Consider the following 20,576-nt stretch of genomic DNA (forward strand, 5'->3'; position numbering starts at 1 on the left):
GTTTACAAAGTTATGAGCGGCATGGACAGAGTGGATAGTCAGAAGCTTTTTCCCAGGGTGGAAGAGTCAGTTACCAGGGGACATAGGTTTAAGGTGAGAGGGGCAAAGTTTAGAGGGGATGTGTGAGGCAGGTTCATTACACAGAGGGTGGTGAGTGCCTGGAACTTGTTGCCGGGGGAGGTGGTTGAAGCAGGTACCATAGAGACGTTTGAGAGACATCTTGACAAATACATGAATAGGAAAGGAATAGAGGGATACGGACCTCAGAAGTGCAGAAGGTGTTAGTTTAGGCAGGCATCAAGATCGGCACAGGCTTGGAGGGCCGAATGGCCTGTTCCTGTGCTGTACTGTTCTTTGTTCTTTGTTCTATTGTAAAGGATGTGATAACTAGACACTTAGAAAATAGTGCTTTGATTAGGTATGGTCAACATAGATTTATGAAAGGGAAATCATGTTTGCAAACCTGTTGGAGATTTTTGAGGATGTTACTTGTAGTGTAGATAAAGGAGAACCAGTGGATGTGGTGTATTTGGATTTTGAGAAGGCGTTTAATAAGGTCCCACACAGGAGGTTAGTAAACAAAATTAGAGCACATGGGATTGGGAGTAATATACCGCTATGGATTGATACATTCCCATCATTTGTTTCTAACTATAATATTCCGATGGAACGGCTGTTTTCCTGATTTTCCTCTACCACCCATCCACACAGGAAATTCTGTCCCTAATATTTAACGGTCAGTGAAGCACAACAGTTATTATTAGAATTAATTGACACAAAAGATTTATCTAGAATCACAGACATTTACAATACAGAAAGGAAAGAGACCATTCAGCTGATCACATCTGTGCTTGTTCTTGAACTGAATCTGTATACTAACTCATCTTCTAATAGGTCAGTGTTAAAAATTTCTTCTAACTTCCTCTCTCGTTCTTCGATTGATAATTCTGTCTTTGTCCTTGATCCGAATTCACTGAACAATGGAAAGAATGGCTGGAGTCTTGTCCCTTTGAAAAATAATCGCAGGATGTGACCATTTCCGGAACCTGAACCTGCACTTGATGGCAGTATGCCCGCCTGTGAGATCTTCCTGGATGCGGCCAATTAAGAGGCCACCTCCAGGAGCGCCATCCAATTAAGGACCTTGGGCAGGTTCCTGAGGCTGCAGACCCAATCAGAGGGCCCACAGCCTCGGAAGGACGACGGGGTGGGGGGGAGGGGTGCCGCTGCTTTGGGGGCAATCCCAAGGGTGCCTCCATCTTGAGGCGCCCTCTGAAGATGTCTCAATTAAAAAACAATAGGCGATGGGAAATCCCTCCACCGGATGGCGTCTTGCTGTGGCCCACTGGTCCCTGCTGCTCCAGTGGTGGGGGGAGGGAGTGGTGAAGTACCCATCCTCAAGGCACCTGCCAGGCTTGGCTCTCACTGGAAGGCCCATTACCAATGTAAAGATCCCAGTGGCATCCCCAGTCAGCCCACAAATGGGCACTTAATTATTCCAATTGGCTACCCACCGCTGCCCAGCAGGTTGCTGTTGCTGATGATGACCCGTCTGAGATCGCCCGGAGGTGGGAACGCATTGAGCTGCTGCTCCAACACTCTCATTTCAGAAATTCCCCCCAGTCCCTCCTTCAAGCCTGCCTCAGCGGGATTGGAAAGATTCTGCCCAATAGGTGCCGAACACCTGCAGTCTCGCTCCTCTACGGTAATGTGACAGAGTGGGAATCTCAATTCATTGGTGTGGAGAGAGCCTTACCCTGCTAGAATTTCTGGGGTCAGGCCATTACCTTAAAAGAGGTGGTTGCCTGCACCAGGTATCAGTGAAGCCTACATACCTGCTGGAGGGAAAAGGCAAAATATTGACTAGAATGCTACATACAGGTGAAAATCCCCAGGGCTGACTGAAATAAAATGCAGACTTTAAAATTGGCCCCTTTTAGCAGAAGGTTGCCTTAAAAATTTCCAGCCACAATCTACCGTGAAGAAACTCATGCCAGCCACTCCACTGTACTCGATACTGGTATCCTGTTTATAATTGGGGCTCCAGATGCAGGAACAACAGGATGAGCAATGGATGAGACTATAATGCTGGTCCCACTTCCTTTTACAAGGCCAGGCCTTCATGGGGTAGAGAGAACTTCCACCCACTCCTCCTGATAATCTTGATCCCTGGACAGAGCATTACTGGTTCCTATCCCATTTTTCACTCCCACTACATCAGGAGCACTACCCCTCTGTTTCAGGTACACCTTCAGCCCAGAAGAAATTCATGGCTAATATTCCAATATTTATTCCCTCAAACTCTTTCATAATTTAGTAAACCTCTTTAAATTCATCAGAACAATGATGGAAAGGTAAAGACCCCCTGGTCCATCCAGCCTGCCTTTCTTCATTTTCATGATAAAAGGCCCAACTTTCTGAGCCTTTCTTCATAACACAAATCTTTTGTTCATTATCATTCTAGTGAATCTATGCTTTATCCTTTCCCAAGATTTATAACCTCCTCCAGTGGGTTATCTTGATTTGGATGCAATATGACCTAACCAGTCTTGTAAAAATGAATCAATTTCTTGCATTTATTTTCAACGCTTCTATCTATAAAGCTCAGAACTCCATCTGCCTTTTTAATGGCTTTATCTACATCCCCATGTTTAAAGATATATACATCTGGACCTCTAGATCTCTTCCTTCGGTCTAGGAGTCTTACCAATAATGGGATACTTCCTCTCAGTATTCTTACACAAATGAACAAACTACTACAAAAATAAGGCATTGAACACCGAGGCTTTTTGCTAGTTTTAGCAGTGGCACACTTTGCTGCTTTTATTTTTAGAGACAGGCAGGTGCTCTGCTGCTGATCACTAAAATGTTGCTACTTGTTTTCTCCAAAACATAGTTAAGTGTTATGAAGAAGTCAGTGGTTTATCAGGCTACCTACTAATTATGTACAGAAGTGGAGGAGATAAGACAAAAAATTTTTAAAACTGTGTGGAGGATCAAAGCATACATATTGTTCTTTTAAAGCTACAAACCACAACTTGGCTAGAGAGAGAAAGGCGGGAAGGAGAAGAGAGGTCAAGGGAATGAAGCTGCCACAATCAGAGAGATGAGATGCTGAAAATATAACAGTGAGCGGAAGCCCCCCACCACCACAGCCCCCCTACACACACACACACACACACACACACACACACACACACACACACACACACACACACACACACACACACACACACACACACACACACACACACACACACACACACACACACACACACACACACACACTGCAGTCCAAGTACATAAAATATCACCACTGGGATATATTACACCCCCTCACCCCTGTAAAACTGTTCAATGTTTAATCTCTGCTCTTCCTGAATTTCTGCTGCTCTGCTTCTGCTTCCATTTGACTTTTACTCTATCTACATCAACACATTCCAGGGTGCAAACTGATACCTGTTAGAGGTTGCCAGAAGTTCTCGCACCTAATCTGATAGGATGAGGTCCTGGTAGATGGGGAGACGTTAATTTTCCTTGATTCGCTAGACTTCCCAGAGGGATGCAGCACCGCAGCCAATAAATGGGGGAGCAATGTGCAACAGCATGGGCAACTAGAGTGGTGGGGTTGACTTGAAGGTTCCAGATACACTGTGCTATGGTGTTTAGTTGGACATCAACAAGCGAGTGTGGCTAATTCTGGTCATTATTGGCATACAGTACTCGGCTACAGAGTACACAAGGACCATTGCTGCTGTCCGAAGCATTGATGCTGATGCCCAGCCTGTGTTTGCCAGTTTCTGGACCAAAATGACCCATGTCTTCCTCTTGCCCCCTTCGTTCTTCAGGTGCTTGTGGAAGGTCATGGATTCCCGGTAGTAATGGTTTACATCCCTTTCCCTCTGAGTGTCTTACGTTGATCACTGCTGACTCAATTTGTTGCTGTTTCTACTCCTCTCTCCCATTGGTGGTGGCTGCTGAGTCAAATTTGAATCCGAGCCAGGCTCCCAGTACACCATGTCAATAATGATGATTCATACAGCGTAGACTGCAAAGGCTGAATTTAAGAGGCCAGCATCTTGTGTCATTATTTTGGCTTGTCAGGGGCCACTCAGACTGCTTGTATTTAAAGGTGAGGGAAAGATTGGAAAAGGGGGAAGGGTAGTGAGGGAGAGTCTGAGATGAAGACTTTAAGCGTCTTTGTTCCTTTGTATTGACTGTCTCATCTATTAACATTGTGGGGGGCAGGTCAAAGCATATGTACTTGGAGAGGGGAATGATCTATTAATGAGAGATTATCAATAGGCGGGGGAGGAGTGTCTGAGAGGAAAGATTTTCAGCATACAAATTTCATGAATGGTGACTATTTTGCCAGGCAACAGCTTTCAACAGTGTGTTATTACAAAACTGGCAAGGTCATTCCCAATCACAAATTACACTATTATGTGAAAGCTGTAATGAGCTGCCTGAGGAGGTGGTGGAGGCAGGAACAGTAGCGATATTTAAGAGGCATCTGGACAGGTACTTGAATGAGCAAGGCATAGTGGGCTATGGAATTAATGCAGGCAGATGGGATTAGTTTAGATAGGCATTATGGTCGACATGGATGCGGTGGGCTGAAGGGCCTGTTTCTATGCTGTACGACTCTATGACTCTATGAGATGTTGAGGTCGACTGTGCCAGAGACCACAGAGAGGTTGAGGAGTTGAGGAGGGTTAGTGCACCAGAGTTACAACGAAGGTCATGTCATTAGTGACTTCGGTTCGGGCCATTTTGGTGCTGTGGCAGGAGTGGAATCCTGATTGGAGTTTGAAATATGGCTATGTGGAAAGATGGGTAGATGGAGAGGAAAGGCAGAATGGTGATGGATTAATTGTTTTCAAAGTTTCAATACTGCATATTGTGAAACTGCACATACAGCATTATGTAGGACTAAAGATACTGAACCTTCTTGATAGTATAGTTACCGATAACTGCCAAGATTTAAATAACCTTTGCATCTTTGGCATTTGCTAAAACTACATTGAAGTGTCATTTTCTAAACCCTTACAGGATGGATATAGTGTTGCTCTGCATTGCCTTCTCATGAATTGCCCCCTTCATTAATACTTGGCCACATTAGGTTTGATTCGATTCAATGGTTTTATTTGTGCTCAGCAAAGTAGGGCAGTCTCTACACACAATGGATGTCTGTTTTGTTGCTCATGCAACTATTTTCATTCCAGTAGCATGCCTTAAGTTTGGTGTTACTCCAACAAAAGCTGATTATATTGATTGTTGTTAATTTCATTGGGTCATTTGAGTTAAGAAAATAGTGTAAATGTGATGAATTAGATTACTGAGGTCTTATGTTTGTAATTAACTGTCAAGTTGCCAAAATTCAGATGTATTTGAAATTGATGATACTGGATGACATGTAATGGATGTAATTTTGACACAAAAGCAAAATACTGCAGATGCTGGAAATCTGAAACAAAAAGAGAAAATGCTGGAAATATTCAGCAGGTCAGGCAGCATCTGTGGAGAGAATAACAGAGCTAACGGTTCAGGTCTATGTGACACCTTTCATCAGACTTGATCTGATGAAAGGTTACACAGACCAGAGATGTAATTTTGTAGTTCATAGTTTGACCAGCAATCTCCTTGGGGATGAATTTTCCTGTTCTTTCTGGCACTCTGCAGGAACAACATAGGAAACATTTTTTGCAAGGAACTTCAGATGGAAGTCCAATTGATGCTTTTACGTGGCTTCCCCAGGATTTTCTCACATCGCTGAAGCTCTCCCATGATCTGCCCATTGAGCCACCACTGGTCTCACCTGTATAGTGCCAAAGAAGTTTTCAGTTAACTTCCTTTTTTATTCTTTCATGGGATGTGGGCATTGCTGACAAGGCCAGTATTTTGTTGCCCATCCTTAATTGCCCTTGAACTGAATGGCTGGCTAGACCTTTTCAGAGTCAGCCACATTGCTGTGGGTCTGGATTCACATGTAGGCCAGACCAGGTAAGGACAGCAGATTTCCTTCCCTAAGGGACATTAGTGAACCAAATGGGTTTTTACAGCAATAGGCAATGGTTTCACCACTAGCTTTTAATTGCAGTTTTCTGTTTATTGAATTCAAATTTCACCATGTGCCATGATGGGATTTGAACCCATGTCACTGGAGCTTTAGCCTGGGCCTCTGGATTGCTCATCCAGTGACATTACCACTATGCTACCCCTCCCTCTTGGCATCAAGCTCCCTCCCACGCCCATCTGCTTGCTGCTTCCCCCCTTGGGCCACTCGCTCCCTGCCTTGCCACTTTGGCCTCTTGCTGCCTGCTACTACACCCACCCCCCCCCACCCCGGCCGCTCACTCCAGACCTCTCCGCTTCTCCCCTCTTGGCTACTCGCTCCCGTGTCACCCCATCACCCCTCGGCTGCTCGGTTCCTGCCTTGCCACTTCGGCGGCTCATTCCCCGCACTCCCCACCCCTACCGCTTCTTCGGTCAGTGCAGCGGGGAACGATCAGTCGAGGGGCAAAGTGGTGAGGCCTGGAGCAAGTGGCTGGGGTGGGATGGAGGGGGGAAAGTGGGGAGCGAGCAGCCGAAGCAGCAAGGCGGGGAGCGAGTGGCTGAGGGGGGAAAGCGGCGATTGAAGCATGGGTGACGGGATGGAGCAGCGAGTAGTCGGGAGCGGGAAATTGAAAGTGGCGATTGAAGTGGGGATGGCAGGATGGAGCGGTGTACTGTCAGCGGGAGTGGAAGTGGTGATTTCAGCTACTGTGGGGTGATGTCAGCATGTGCATGCGTGCATTCATACTGGCAAGTTAGCAAATGTTTGCACGCACTGATGACGTCTGCAATTGTTCTGTGCATGCTCTGCATTTCCAGGAGTCACTGTAAAAAAGTAGTACTGGAGAAATTAATGGGACTGAAAGCTGATAAATCTCCTGGACCTGATGATCTACATCACAGAGTGTTGAAAGAGGTGGCTGCAGAGATGGTAGATGCATTGATGATCATCTTCCAAAATTCTGTAGATTCTGGAATGGTTCCTGCAGATTGGAAGGTAGCAATTGTAACCCCACTATTTCAGAAAAAAGGGAGATAGAAAACGGGGAACTACAGACCTATTAGCCTGACATCAGTAGCAGGGAAAATGCCAGAATCTATTACGTAGGATGTGATAACTGGACACTTAGAAAATAATGAAATGATTGGGCCGAGTCACCATGGATTTGTGAAAGGGAAATCATGTTTGACAAACTTATTTGAGTTTTTTGAGAATGTTACTTGCAGCATAGATAAAGAATAACTGGTGGATGTGGTGTATTTTCATTTTAAGAAGGCTTTTGATAAGGTCCTACACAGGAGGTTAGTAAACAAAATTAGAGCACATGGGATTGAGGGTAATATACTGCAATGGACTGAAAATTGGTTAACAGACAGAAAGCAGAGAGTAGCAATAAATGGGTCATTCTCAGGATGGCAGGCTGTTACACATGGGGTACTGCAAGGATCAGTGCTTGGGCCACAGCTGTTTACAATCTATATAAATGATTTGGAGACGGGGGCCAGTTGTAATATTTCCAAATTTGCAGATGACACAAAACTAGGTACGAATGTGAGCTGTGAAGAGGATGCAAAGAGGCTTCAAGGGGATTTGGACAGGCTAAGTGAATGGGCAAGAACATTGCAGATGGAATATAATGTGAATAAGTGTGAAATGATCCATTTTAGTAGAAAAAACAGAAAGGCAGAGTATTTCTTAAATGGTGAGAGGTTGGGACGTGTTAATGTCCAAAGAGACCAAGTTGTCCTTGTTCATGAGTCACTAAAAGCTAGTATGTAGCTGCAGCAAGCAATTAAGAAGGTGAGTGGTATGTTGGCCTTAATTGCAAGGGGATTTGAGTACAGGAGAAAAGATGTATTGTTTCAATTGTATAAAGCCTTGGTAAGACGGCACCTACAGTATGGTGCACAGTTTGGTATCCTTATCTAAGGAAGGAGATACTTGGGAGTGCAAAGGAGGTTCACCAGACTAATCCCTGGGATGGCGGGATTGTCTTATAAGGAGGGATTTCAGAAACTGGGCCTGTATTCTCTCGAGTTTCGAAGAATGAGAGGTGATCTCATTGAAACTTGCTAAATTCTTACAGGGTATGACAGGGTAGACATGGATAGGATGTTTCCTCTGGCTGGTGAGTCTAGAACAAGGGAACACACAAAATAAGGGGCAGGCCCATTTAAGACTGAGATGAGGAGGAATTTCTTTACTCAGGTGGTGGTGAATCTGTGGAATTTTCTACCCTAGAGGGCTGTGGAAGCTCAATCATTGAGCATGTTCAAGACAGAAATTGATATTTCTGGATACTAACGACATCAAGGGATATGGGGATAGTGGGGGAAAATGGTATAGAGGTAGATGATCAGCCATGATCTGTTTGAACGGTGGAGCAGGCTCGATGGGCCGAATGGCCTACTCCTGCTCTTATGATCCTACGAAGGTAGCAGATGGAATATCATGTGGAAACATGTGAAGTTATCACTTTGGAGAGAAAACAGAAAGGCTGAGTATTTCTTAAATGGTGAGAGATTGGGAAGTATTAGTGTCCAAAGGGACCTGGGTGTCATCGAGAGATACAGTACTGAAACAGGCCCTTCGGCCCACCAAGTCTGTGCCGACCATCGACCACCCGTTTATACTAATCCTACATTAATCCCATATTCCTTACCACATCCCCACAATTCTCCTACCTACACTCGGGGCAATTTTACAATGGCCAATTTACCTATCAGCCTGCAAGTCTTTGGGAGGAAACTGGAGCACCCGGCGGAAACCCACACGGTCACAGGGAGAACTTGCAAACTCCGCACAGGTAGTACCCAGAACCAAACCCAGGTCGCTGGAGCTGTGAGGCTGCAGTGCTAACCACTGCGCCACTGTGCCACCCGACAAGGGTGTCTGTGTTCATTAGTCACTGAAAGCTAACATGCAGGTGCAGCCAGCAATTAGAAAGGCAAATGGTATGTCAGCCTTTATTGCAAGAGAATTTGAGTACAGGAGTAAAGACGTCTTGCTACAATTGTATAGAGCCTTGGTGAGACCGCACGTGGAGTATTGTGTACAGTTTTGGTCTCCTTACCTAAAGAGGGGGTGAAATGAAGGAACATGATGCTTGGGATGATGGGATTGTCCTATGAGGAGAGATTGAGGAGAGTAGGCCTGTATTCTCTCGAGTTTCGAAGAATGAAAGGTGATCTCATTGAAGAATACAAAGCTCTTACAGGGCTTGACAAGATTGATACAGGAAGGATGCTTCCCCAGGCTGGGGATGGTCTAGAACCAGGGGACAAAGCCTCAGGATAAGAGGTAGGCCATTTAGGACTGAGATGAGGAGGAATTTCTTCACTCAGAGGGTGGTGAATCTTTGGAATTCTGTATCCCAGAGGGCTGTGGAGCCTCAGTCATTGTGTATATTGAAGACAGAGATCGAAAGATTTCTAGAAGTTAAAGATATCAAGGAATATAGGGCTAATGCGGGAAAATGGCGCTGAGGTAGAAGGTCAGTCATGATCTAGTTGAATGGTGGAGCAGGCTCGAGGGGCTGAAAGGTCTACTCTTGCTCCTATTTCCTATGTTCCCATTTCCTAGGTTTAAATGCACATTCCTTTCACTGGCCTCCAGTTTATTCTGCCCCTCACTTCACCCCAATACTGGTGGCCTGCTCCCTATGGTTTGAACTTTCCTCCCTAAACCCTTGCACATTTCCACCACCTTCTTCTCCGTCAAGACTCTCTTTCAAACCCATCTCTTTGACCAAGGTGCCCTCTTACTATCTCCTTGGCTCAGTCGCCATTTTCTTTCACAATTGAGTGAAACACTTTGGGACTTTTTTCAACAGTAAAGGTGCTCTATCAATTGTTGTTATCATTGGCTTATTTTGCTTAACTGTTTGCTACATATTTGTATAATTTCTTTGGAATTACAGTTTCTCAAAGTACACAATTTTTGTTCTTTCAGCTTTTTGCTGTTGAAATGGAGACACAAGAAATGTTCAGTTCAGTTGCAGTCGTGCGTGTTGATTTAACAGACAGAAATGACAACAGCCCTCTGTTTGACCAGAATTATTTTATACTGGAAGTCCCAGAAGATAGTGCAAATGGCTACAATGTGACTTGCATTACTGTAAGAAATTGCAGTGAGATTTTATCAAAAGAAATTTAAAATTGTTTATGTACAACATGTTTATTCATCTTTTTATGTTTCCAAAGGCTACAGATGCTGATAGCTCAAATTTTAGCAAGATAACTTATCGACTTCTTGGATCTGATAGCGTGTAAGTTTCTTAATCTTTAGATATAGCAGTTCATGGTGCCACTGGCCAGTTTGACTCCAATGTTAAATCACCAATGTTAGCAATTTTGTTGCCATCTAAGGTGAGGTAAACTTAATGTAGTCTGAGTATATTGACATCTTGACATAGTGACCACTTGTTTTTGGACAGGGAACCTTTTTTTATTATTCTTTCATGGGATGTGGCCGCTGCTGGCTAGGCCAGCTTTTATTGCCTATCCCTAATTGCCCTTAAAAGGTGGTGGTGAGCCGCCTTCTTGAATTGCTGCAGTCCTTGGGATGTTGGTACACCAACAGTACCGTTAGGGAGGAAGTTCCAGGATTTTGGCCCAGCGACAGTGAAGGAATGATGATATAGTTCCAAGTCAGGATGGTGTGTGGCTTGGGGGGGAACTTGCAGGTGGTGTTGTTCCCATGCACCTGCTGCCGTTGTCCTTCTAGGTGGTAGAGGTCGTGGGTTTGGTAGGTGCTGTCGAAGGAGCCTTGGTGCGTTACTGCAGCGCATCTTGTAGATGGTACACACTGCTGTGCATCGGTGACAAAGAGAGTTAATGTTGAAAGGGTTGAATGGGGTACCAGTCAAGTGGGCTGCTTTGTCCTGGCTGGTGTCGAGCTTCTTGAGTGTTGTTGGAGCTGCACTGATCCAAGCAAGTGAAGAGTATTCCATCATACACCTGATTTGTGCCTTGTAGATGGTGGATAGGCATTGGGGAGACAGGAGGTGAGTTACTCGCCGCAGAATTGTGAGCCTCTGACCTGCTCTTGTAGCCACGGTATTTATGTGATGAAGATAGTTAGGCCTAGGACACTACCTGAGGAACTCCTGCAGTGATGTCCTGGAGCTGAGATGATTGACCTCCAACAATCACAACCTTTTTCTTTTTTGCTACGTGGAGAGTTTTCCCCTGATTCCCATTGACTCCAGCTTTGCTAGGGCTATTTGATGCCATACTGTGTCAAATGTTGCCTTGATGTAAAGGGCAGTCACCACCTCTGGAATTCAGCTCTTTTGTCCATGTTTGAACCAAGGCTGTAATGAGTTCAGGAGCTGAGTAGCACTGACGGAACCCAAACTGAACATCACTGAGCAGCTTATTACTGAGCAAGTGCCGCTTGATACAGCTGTCGATGACCCCTTCCATCACTGTACTGATGTTTGAGAGTAGACTGATAGGGCGGTAATTGCCCAGGTAGGATTTGTGCTGCTTTTTGTGTACAGGACATTCCTGGGAAATTTTCCTAATTGCCAGGTAGATGCCAGTGTTGTAGCTGTACTGGAACAGCTTGGCTAGGGGCACGGCCCAGCAGTTTTTCTATTCATGTAACATTGTTAATTGCATGAATCACCTGTCTACCATAGTCTGAGTCACCAAATTGTCCATTACCAGATGGTTTAATGGTTTTACCAAGCAATGGAGTTGGAAATTCCTCTGCTGCTCCTGATCCACCATCATTAAGTCAGCAGGAGAGTTGTAAAGCAGGCTGCTGGTTCACTACCAACCATTTTACATTAACGCACAAAATCAAAAATAGCCCAGTGAGTGGGGTTATTGAGAGTGGAGAAGGGTTGGAAGTGGTGTACCATGGTGGCATGTCAGTACTAAATTCACTTTTTGCCTCAGCATTTCTAGCTGATTTGGACTTTCGACATAGCGAGCACAGTCTTGCACTGTTGATCCACACCCCACCGCTTATAGCAGCACATTGGCATCACCCTAAGCAGTGGATGCTAAAACCATAACAGGGTGGTCAAATGTGTTGTCCACCACTGATGAAGCATCCTCACTACTCTAAAGAAGTAATGATGAATTTGTGCAAAACACTGGTTAGGCCACAGTTCCAGCACTATGTGCAATTTTGGGCTCCTCATTATAGAAACACCATTACAGCTATGGAGAGAGTACAATGTAAAATTACCAGGATGAAGAAAGACCTGAGCATTGGCACTATTTCCATTAGAAGCTGAGAAGACTAAGGGGAGATTTAATAGAGTTTTTTAAAATTATGTTCGGTTTTGAAAGAGTGAATAGTGGAAGGCTGTTTCCTCTGGTTGGGGAATTATAATGAGGGGTTAGTTGCATTAAGAAAATGTGGAAAGAGGTTCGGAGGATTTTTTTATAGGTCTTTTGGGAATGGCATACTCTTTCACAGAGAATGGTTGTGGCAGAGACCATTGCATCTTTTAAGGTGAAACTTGTATTAACATTTGAAGCCAAGGAAGTTACGGGACAATGGGGAAATTGCAGGGCAAAGGGATTAGTTTTAAATAGGAACTGGAGCAGACATGATGGGGCAAATGATCCATTCTGATGTTTATATTCCACACGAGCCTCCTCCAACTCTTAATTTCCTCTTCCTCGATTCCGTTCTCCCTCTTCTGTGCACAAAACCATCCTTTGAGTGCGTCAATGTTATCTGCTTCAATGACTCCATGTGCAAAGAAATGAGACCTAAATTCTTTATTTAATTTGTTAGTGACCATCTTAATTTATCTGTCAAGGCATCTGAAACACTGCTTCACAAACCTTATGGTACGATCGACAACAGGGTTGTCCAAGCTTTTTGGGCGGAGGGCCGCATTACGATTTTTGCTCGTAAGGGGCCGTGAGCAAATTTCGAATGATAAAGGCATTCAAAATTTATCTTACTAATAAAAGATACAAGAAATGTGCATTTTTGTGAAGACGCTTTAAATGAGAGGGCTAATTTATTGACTTACTTTCTCGTCACTATATTAAAAACTGATTTAGTGACATACCTGGAATTATTTTTGCTTGCATAAGTAGTCAATCTCTGCCATCACACTTGATGTAGCGATGCAGAGTTTTCTGGATAGATATCCATCTTTCAGGAAAGACCTTGAACTCTCTCCCCCTTCTCCCAATGCTGTGTGTGTGTGTGTGTGTGTGTGTGTGTGTGTGTGTGTGTGTGTGTGTGTGTGTGTGTGTGTGTGTGTGTGTGTGTGTGTGTGTGTGTGTGTGTGTGTGTGTGTGTGTGTGTGTGTGTGTTTGTCGTTCTCTTTCCCCCGCCCCCTCCTCTCTAGGACTAGGGGACACAGATTGAAAGTTTTGTGCAAAAGATGCAGGGGGAATATGAGGAAGCACTTTTTTTACACAGCGGGTGGTAATGACCTGGAACTCGCTGCCCACAAGGGCGGTGGAAGCGGAGACGATCAATGACATCAAGAGGATGTTGGATGGCCACCTGAGAGAAATAGACTTGCAGGGTTACAGGATCGAGCCAGGGAGAGGGACCGACTGCATAGCTCCGTGGAGAGCTGGCATCGGCTCAATGGACAGGATGGCCTCCTTCTGTGCCATAAGTAAATGACTCTTTGACTCTACCCCCCTCCCCTTTCTGTTTCTGTCTGTCTGTCTCCTTCTTCCCCCTCTCTTTGTCTCTCTCCACCCACCCTCTCTCTGTCCCTCTACCCCCTCTCTCTCTACCTCCGTTTCTCCAGTGTTCCCCACTCCCTGCTAAGTGTTCCCTGTTCCATGTTTCCCGCTGTCTTTGTCCCCCCATCTCTCTGTCTCTCCCCCTTGTGCTCTCTCTTTCTCCCTCTCTCTGTCCCCTCCCTCTCTCTCTCTCCCCTTCTCTAGCCCTTCTCTCTCCCTCTCTCTGTCCTTCCTCTATCTCTCTGTCTTCCTGCTCTCTCTCTCTCCCTCCTCTCTCTGTCCCCTCTCTCTCTCTCTCTCTTTGTCCCCCTCTTTTTCCCTCCCTCGCCCTCTGTCTCTCCCCCTCTCTCTCACACAGTTGCAGAGAGTGGAACACTTAACAGATGGTTTTAAAAACATCCCACTGTCAGTTTCACAACTGTCATCTGGAACAGCCAAACTAGAGGGTTTCCTGGCAGGGTTTAAAAAAAAACTCAGAACCTGTCGGAAAACCCCATGTCTGTTGGAAAATGGCTGTTCCCGAGGTCAGCAGCTGTCAGTTGTGAAACTGACAGCGCGATGTTTTTCAAAAAGTCTCTCTGTAAGAAGAAGACAAAGGGAAATTTCTAATCTTCAGTCACGGTGAGGATGTGGAACGGCCCCAGGTACAGTTTACAGCCACGGGCTGAATCTTGGCCCGCGGGCCGTATGTTGAACAACCCTGATCTATAATGATCCTTGTAGTTCCAAGGGCACCACTGCATATGGACTGTACTTCAGTTTATGCCTGGCAGGGCCAAAAAGGGTATCAGTGCTCTCTGAGCAGCAATCTTTGCAGGCTGTTTTCAGCTTCAAATAATGGTATCACAGATTCTTAGAATGAAATCATTGTGATTGTTGCCTGAAAAAGAAGCATGCGCCTGGCCATCTGCACCCTTTTCAGTTCAAGTAGGCCATAATGTTAGGTGCCATCAATTGCCCCTTCTGGACTTGGTGGAATACAGCACTATGATGGAATTGGACAGCATTGTCACGCTGCTTTTTCTAATCAGTGGGAAAGGTGATGAAGCTGTTGGCCTTGCTGGCCAAAGCAACAATCAACTGTTTTTTTTTAGAACATTACAGCGCAGTACAGGCCCTTCGGCCCTCGATGTTGCGCCGAGCTGTGAAACCATCTGACCTACACTATTCCATTTTCATCCATATGTCTATCCAATGACCACTTAAATGCCCTTAAAGTTGGCGAGTCTACTACTGCTGCAGGCAGGGCGTTCCACGCCCCTACTACTCTCTGAGTAAAGAAACTACCTCTGACATCTGTCCTATATCTATCACCCCTCAACTTAAAGCTATGTCCCCTCGTGTTTGCCATCACCATCCGAGGAAAAAGACTCTCACTATCCACCCTATCTAACCCTCTGATTATCTTATATTTCTCTATTAAGTCACCTCTCCTCCTCCTTCTCTCCAACGAAACAACCTCAAGTCCCTCAGCCTTTCCTCGTAAGACCTTCCCTCCATACCAGGCAACATCCTAGTAAATCTCCTCTGCACCCTTTCCATAGCTTCCACATCCTTCCTATAATGCGGTGACCAGAACTGCACGCAATACTCCAGGTGCGGTCTCACCAGAGTTTTGTACAGCTGCAGCATGACCTTTTGGCTCCGAAACTCGATTCCCCTACTAATAAAAGCTAACACATCATATGCCTTCTTAACAGCCCTATTAACCTGGGTAGCAACTTTCAGGGATTTATGCACCTGGACACCAAGATCTCTCTGTTCATCTACACTACCAAGAATCTTCCCATTAGCCCAGTACTCTGCATTCCTGTTACTCCTTCCAAAGTGAATCACCTCACACTTTTCCGCATTAAACTCCATTTGGCATCTCTCAGCCCAGCTCTGCAGCCTATCTATGTCCCTCTGTACCCTACAACATCCTTTGGCACTATCCACAACTCCACCGACCTTAGTGTCATCCGCAAATTTACTAACCCACCCTTCTACACCCTCTTCCAGGTCATTTATAAAAATGACAAACAGCAGTGGCCCCAAAACAGATCCTTGCGGTACACCACTAGTAACTAAACTCCAGGATGAACATTTGCCATCAACCACCACCCTCTGTCTTCTTTCAGCTAGCCAATTTCTGATCCAAAGCTCTAAATCACCTTCAACCCCATACTTCCGTATTTTCTGCAATAGCCTACCGTGGGGAACCTTATCAAACGCCTTACTGAAATCCATATACACCACATCCACTGCTTTACCCTCATCCACTTGTTTGGTCACCTTCTCGAAAAACTCAATAAGGTTTGTGAGGCACGACCTACCCATCACAAAACCGTGCTGACTATCGCTAATGAACTTATTCTTTTCAAGATGATTATAAATCCTGTCTCTTATAACCTTTTCCAACATTTTACCCACAACCGAAGTAAGGCTCACAGGTCTATAATTACCAGGGTTGTCTCTACTCCCCTTCTTGAACAAGGGTACAACATTTGCTATCCTCCAGTCTTCCGGCACTATTCCTGTCGACAATGACGACATAAAGATCAAGGACAAAGGCTCTGCAATCTCCTCCCTAGCTTCCCAGAGAATCCTAGGATAAATCCCATCTGGCCCAGGGGACTTATCTATTTTCACACTTTCCAAAATTGCTAACACCTCCTCCTTGTGAACCTCAATCCCATCTAGCCTAGTAGCCTGAATCTCAGTATTCTCCTCAACAACATTTTCTTTCTCTACTGTAAATACTGACGCAAAATATTCATTTAACACTTCCCCTATCTCCTCTGATTCCACACACAACTTCCCACTACTATCCTTGATTGGCCCTAATCTAACTCTAGTCATTCTTTTATTCCTGATATACCTATAGAAAGCCTTAGGGTTTTCCCTGATCTTATCCGCCAATGACTTCTCGTGTCCTCTCCTTGCTCTTCTTAGCTCTCCCTTTAGATCCTTCCTGGCTAGCTTGTAACTTGTTTGATATGTCAATGGACAACAAATTGTCTGATACAGCATAGGTGCATTTAAGGTGAGGCTAGACAAGTACATGATGGAGAAAGGAATCGAAGAATTTGCTGATACGTTTGGATGAAGTTGGGTGGGAGGAGGGTCGTGTGGCACATGAGCCCCAGCATAGACTCTATTCTGTGTAATTCTATATAATTCTGTCACTGCCTCTATGCTGGCCCACAGCCTACAGGGGGCATTTCTCATTAGTCAACATGCCAGAATCTGCAAATCTATTTGGGAACATAATGATGAGTGTTGACAGTCTCGCTCCGGTGCCAACTGACCTCCCTGGCCTGATCTGATATTACTTTAAAGACTAAAATCTGTGATTGGGGACTTTAAAAGTCTTCCCAACCTGCAAAAATACAACTTGACTTAAATGTTCACATTGAATAGAAGTTACAGCTGGCCAGACTATCCACCCAAATATTGGAAAATAAAAGGTTTGGCTCTCAATGTCCTCATTGAAATAAATTAAGTGTTTTTTTTTTTTTTCTTTTGGGCCTCCTTATCTCGAGAGACAATGGATACGTGCCTGGAGGTGGTCAGTGGTTTGTGAAGCAGCGCCTGGAGTGGCTATAAAGGCCAATTCTGGAGTGACAGGCTCTTCCACAGGTGCTGCAGAGAAATTTGTTTGTTGGGGCTGTTGCACAGTTGGCTCTCCCCTTGCGCCTCTGTCTTTTTTCCTGCCAACTACTAAGTCTCTTCGACTCGCCACAATTTAGCCCTGTCCATAATGAATATATCGGGTTAGAAGTTAGTTACGGTTGTGCTCGTTTTCTGTGCAAAATACAGGGGCAAGAATGACCAATATGGCAAGGGTAATTAATGCCTTGCATCTCAAGGGCACCTACAAAACACCCAACACCATTTTGGCCTTAGATGATATTCAGGCATTGGATGTGACGCCTAAAACAGACATTAGGCCCCTCGCTATGGTGATGAGGAAGGTAGTAGCTGTTTTCGGACTGTAAATTGGGCTGCCCTGATTTGAATTGGTACCAGGCCAGCTTTGCTTCGCTCAGGTTTTGCTTGTGTGAGCAGCCTCCCCCAAATAAGTAGGTGAAGATTTTTAAATTAAAATATGGAGCCTAAAAGAGTGCTGTTTTTAGCTCCATAGCACTCCTACTGGCTGCTGCCTGTCGTAATCAGCCCCGTTTCCAATCCTCCCCAGCAGCCACCTGCCCCCCACCCAACTTAACCTTCAATCCTCCTGAAGGGTAAGCTTCCTGGGACGTGCCAGCAGCTCATCTGGAATATTTAGGTGAGGTCTGAGGCCCCATTTCGGGCCGGCATTGGTCATCTCGGTTTGGGCACATGTATTCACACTGTGCCATGTCTGGACCCCTTTACTGGCCCAGACGGTTTCTCTCCAATAATGTTAACACAGGCAGGATCCAAGTTGCAAAATGATGCTTTGCACAAAAAAAGGAACCTAGCGGGATCAATAATTGTGAATTTCAGTCACAAGATTTATGTTATTAGGGCTATTCTCATGCATTACAATAAATTCTGCTAAAGTAGTTATTCTGTGTACAATAGAAGAGTTGAATCTGATAAAACTGCTCATCGCAAAAAAACTATATTGAACTGGAAGTTGAAATTTATTTAATACTTTTTATTTTGAAAGCTAATATCCAAAATTTAAACATCAGGATCAAAGTGCTGGGCAATAAAATAAATCACTCAAGGGTTGTGAATCTTTGGAATTCCCCACCCCAGAGAGCTGTGAATGTTCAGTTGTTGAGTGCAAGCAAGACTGAGATCGCAAGATTTTTGGATAGTAAGGCAATTAAGAGATAATGTGCAGGAAGGTTGAGTTGAGGTAGACTATCAGCCTTGAACTTGTTGAATGTTGGCACAGGCCCAAAGGGTTGAATGGCTTACGCCTGCTCCTATTTTTTATGTTCCTATGCTCTTGTATCATGAATCACTTGAATCAGATAATGATTTGTATTTTGCTTTGATCATGACAGATTAAAGACATTTGATGTGGATCCACAGCTTGGAACGTTCTTTGTAAAAAATAAAACATTCTTGGACAGAGAAAAGAGACAGCAGTTTTTTGTCACACTGCAAGCTAGGGATGGTGGAGGACTTGCAACCAATGTACAGATAGAAGTTTTCATCTCTGATGCAAATGACGAAGTACCTGTTTTCCAAAGAAACAGTTACATCGGGTTTATTAAGGAAAATGTCATTAAAAAAGTTGTCCGGGTTCAGGTATGAGGAAAATCCTGATGAAATATTTCTATTTTTGAATGGGCCATGATGTGTTTGTGATGGTGCTGACCACAGGTGTTACCTGTGCTCCAGTAAAAAGCAAGAAAGTAAAACCATATGACTTTTCACTTTTGGAATATTTCAGAACTCTAGTGTTATTACTTTAATGCACGGTATGGATGTTTATTAGAAACCTGGAAGTTTGCAAATACAGTTTTGCATTCAAACTCTACTATCAACAATGCCAAAGGGTTTTTAGTTACATGACATTGCAGAGAGGAAGTGGGCAAATTCCATAGTGCTCTGGAGCAAGTGCTGTCCGGAATTTTATTTATTTAACTGGGTCCTGGGCTCTCGGCTGGCAGTACTTGAAGATAATGTAGTTTTGCAGGAATGCCACCAGACTTCTTCTCTAAACAGCCTTTGCATCATTTTGCTCCGTTTTGTTGCATGAAAGGGATTTGTGGTCACTCCTCTCCAGCACTACACAAAACACACGGACATGCTAAACAGCATCGATGAGAAGGTTCCTCTTTTAAGTATCCTTTGTACTAACCAGGGCGGACAACCTAGTCCCAGCCCCCTCCAAGTGCATTCTGTTGAATGTCAGAAGTACTATAACCTATTTACACTAGAAAGTGATTTATGGCTCAATTAGCTCAGAGCATTGGTGTACACTGTCCCATGCAATCTACATCAGCAACACTAGATGCTTTTCAATTTAACGTTACTCACAATAATCTGGGCAATAGATAGGTACAGCTTGGTATATTCCCAATTTTCCCTTCCTGGTCAGAGAACTCAGGATAGACATTTCGATGGAGGTAGCCACAATACAAGGGCCTGTTTAAGCAGAAACTGTAGGTACAATTTAGTGCAGCCATTTGGAGCGGGAATGGAGGCAGGGGGGGGCGTGGAGAATAGTGTCGGACAAGACTGCCTGGAAATCCGATGTGATGTCAGTTCCAGATTTAGACAGTGGCGGGAAAGCACCAAGGTGGCATTGCCACCCCAACACAACAGGAGTGTTATTTAAAGTGCACAACAGGTAGTTTTAATGCATCTGCATGTAATTGTAAGCAATTCAATGGAGGGGCTTGGGATTAAGTGGATGACGGGTGGCCCTTATGTGCCTACAGACCCCTGGCTATAGAAAGCTGGTGGACACGAGCTGAGGTCTCAGTGTCGCAATGGGTAGGCAGCCATGACCAGCATAGCATTGAGGCAGAGAGGGGAGCAGAGGCCATTGTCGGCCTGCAGTGCCTTACACTCGGCATGAATAGACTGGGTCTCGGGTGGGAGTACCAAGTGGGCTGGGTCTCGGTGGCAGTGTTGGGTGGCTGGGTGTCAGGTGTTGAGCAAAGATGAGCAGGGTCTTGGGTGGTCTGCAAGGGGGTGCTGGGTGCCGTGTGTTGTGCAAGGGGGGGCTTGGTTTTGGGTGGCAGTATTGGGTGCCCATACTGCTGGGTGATAGGGTCGGCTATCAGCAAGGGTGGGCACTGAGGGCCATTAGGGAGTCTGCCAGGAGAAGTAGCAAAGGCACAGCTGCCAAGGCAAGTTCATCTCTGTAAGGACAGCGCTTTGGAGGCCTACTAATCAGCTGGTATGGGTCT

The 20,576-nt window shown here is 44.9% G+C and overlaps 1 protein-coding gene across 1 annotated transcript in view; it reads left to right on the plus strand.

Annotated features, from left to right (window-relative positions):
• The window catches only part of LOC137368642 (cadherin-related family member 2-like), a 199,930-nt gene that overhangs the window by 69,896 nt on the left and 109,458 nt on the right, over positions 1-20,576 (plus strand). The window contains exons 13-15 of the mRNA XM_068028782.1: positions 10,007-10,171; positions 10,258-10,322; positions 18,717-18,963. Of these exons, the coding sequence (XP_067884883.1) occupies positions 10,007-10,171; positions 10,258-10,322; positions 18,717-18,963 (477 nt within the window). The remainder of the gene's footprint in view (positions 1-10,006; positions 10,172-10,257; positions 10,323-18,716; positions 18,964-20,576) is intronic.

The sequence above is a fragment of the Heterodontus francisci genome, chromosome 4, assembly GCF_036365525.1.
Source record: "Heterodontus francisci isolate sHetFra1 chromosome 4, sHetFra1.hap1, whole genome shotgun sequence".
Lineage (NCBI taxonomy): Eukaryota > Metazoa > Chordata > Chondrichthyes > Heterodontiformes > Heterodontidae > Heterodontus > Heterodontus francisci.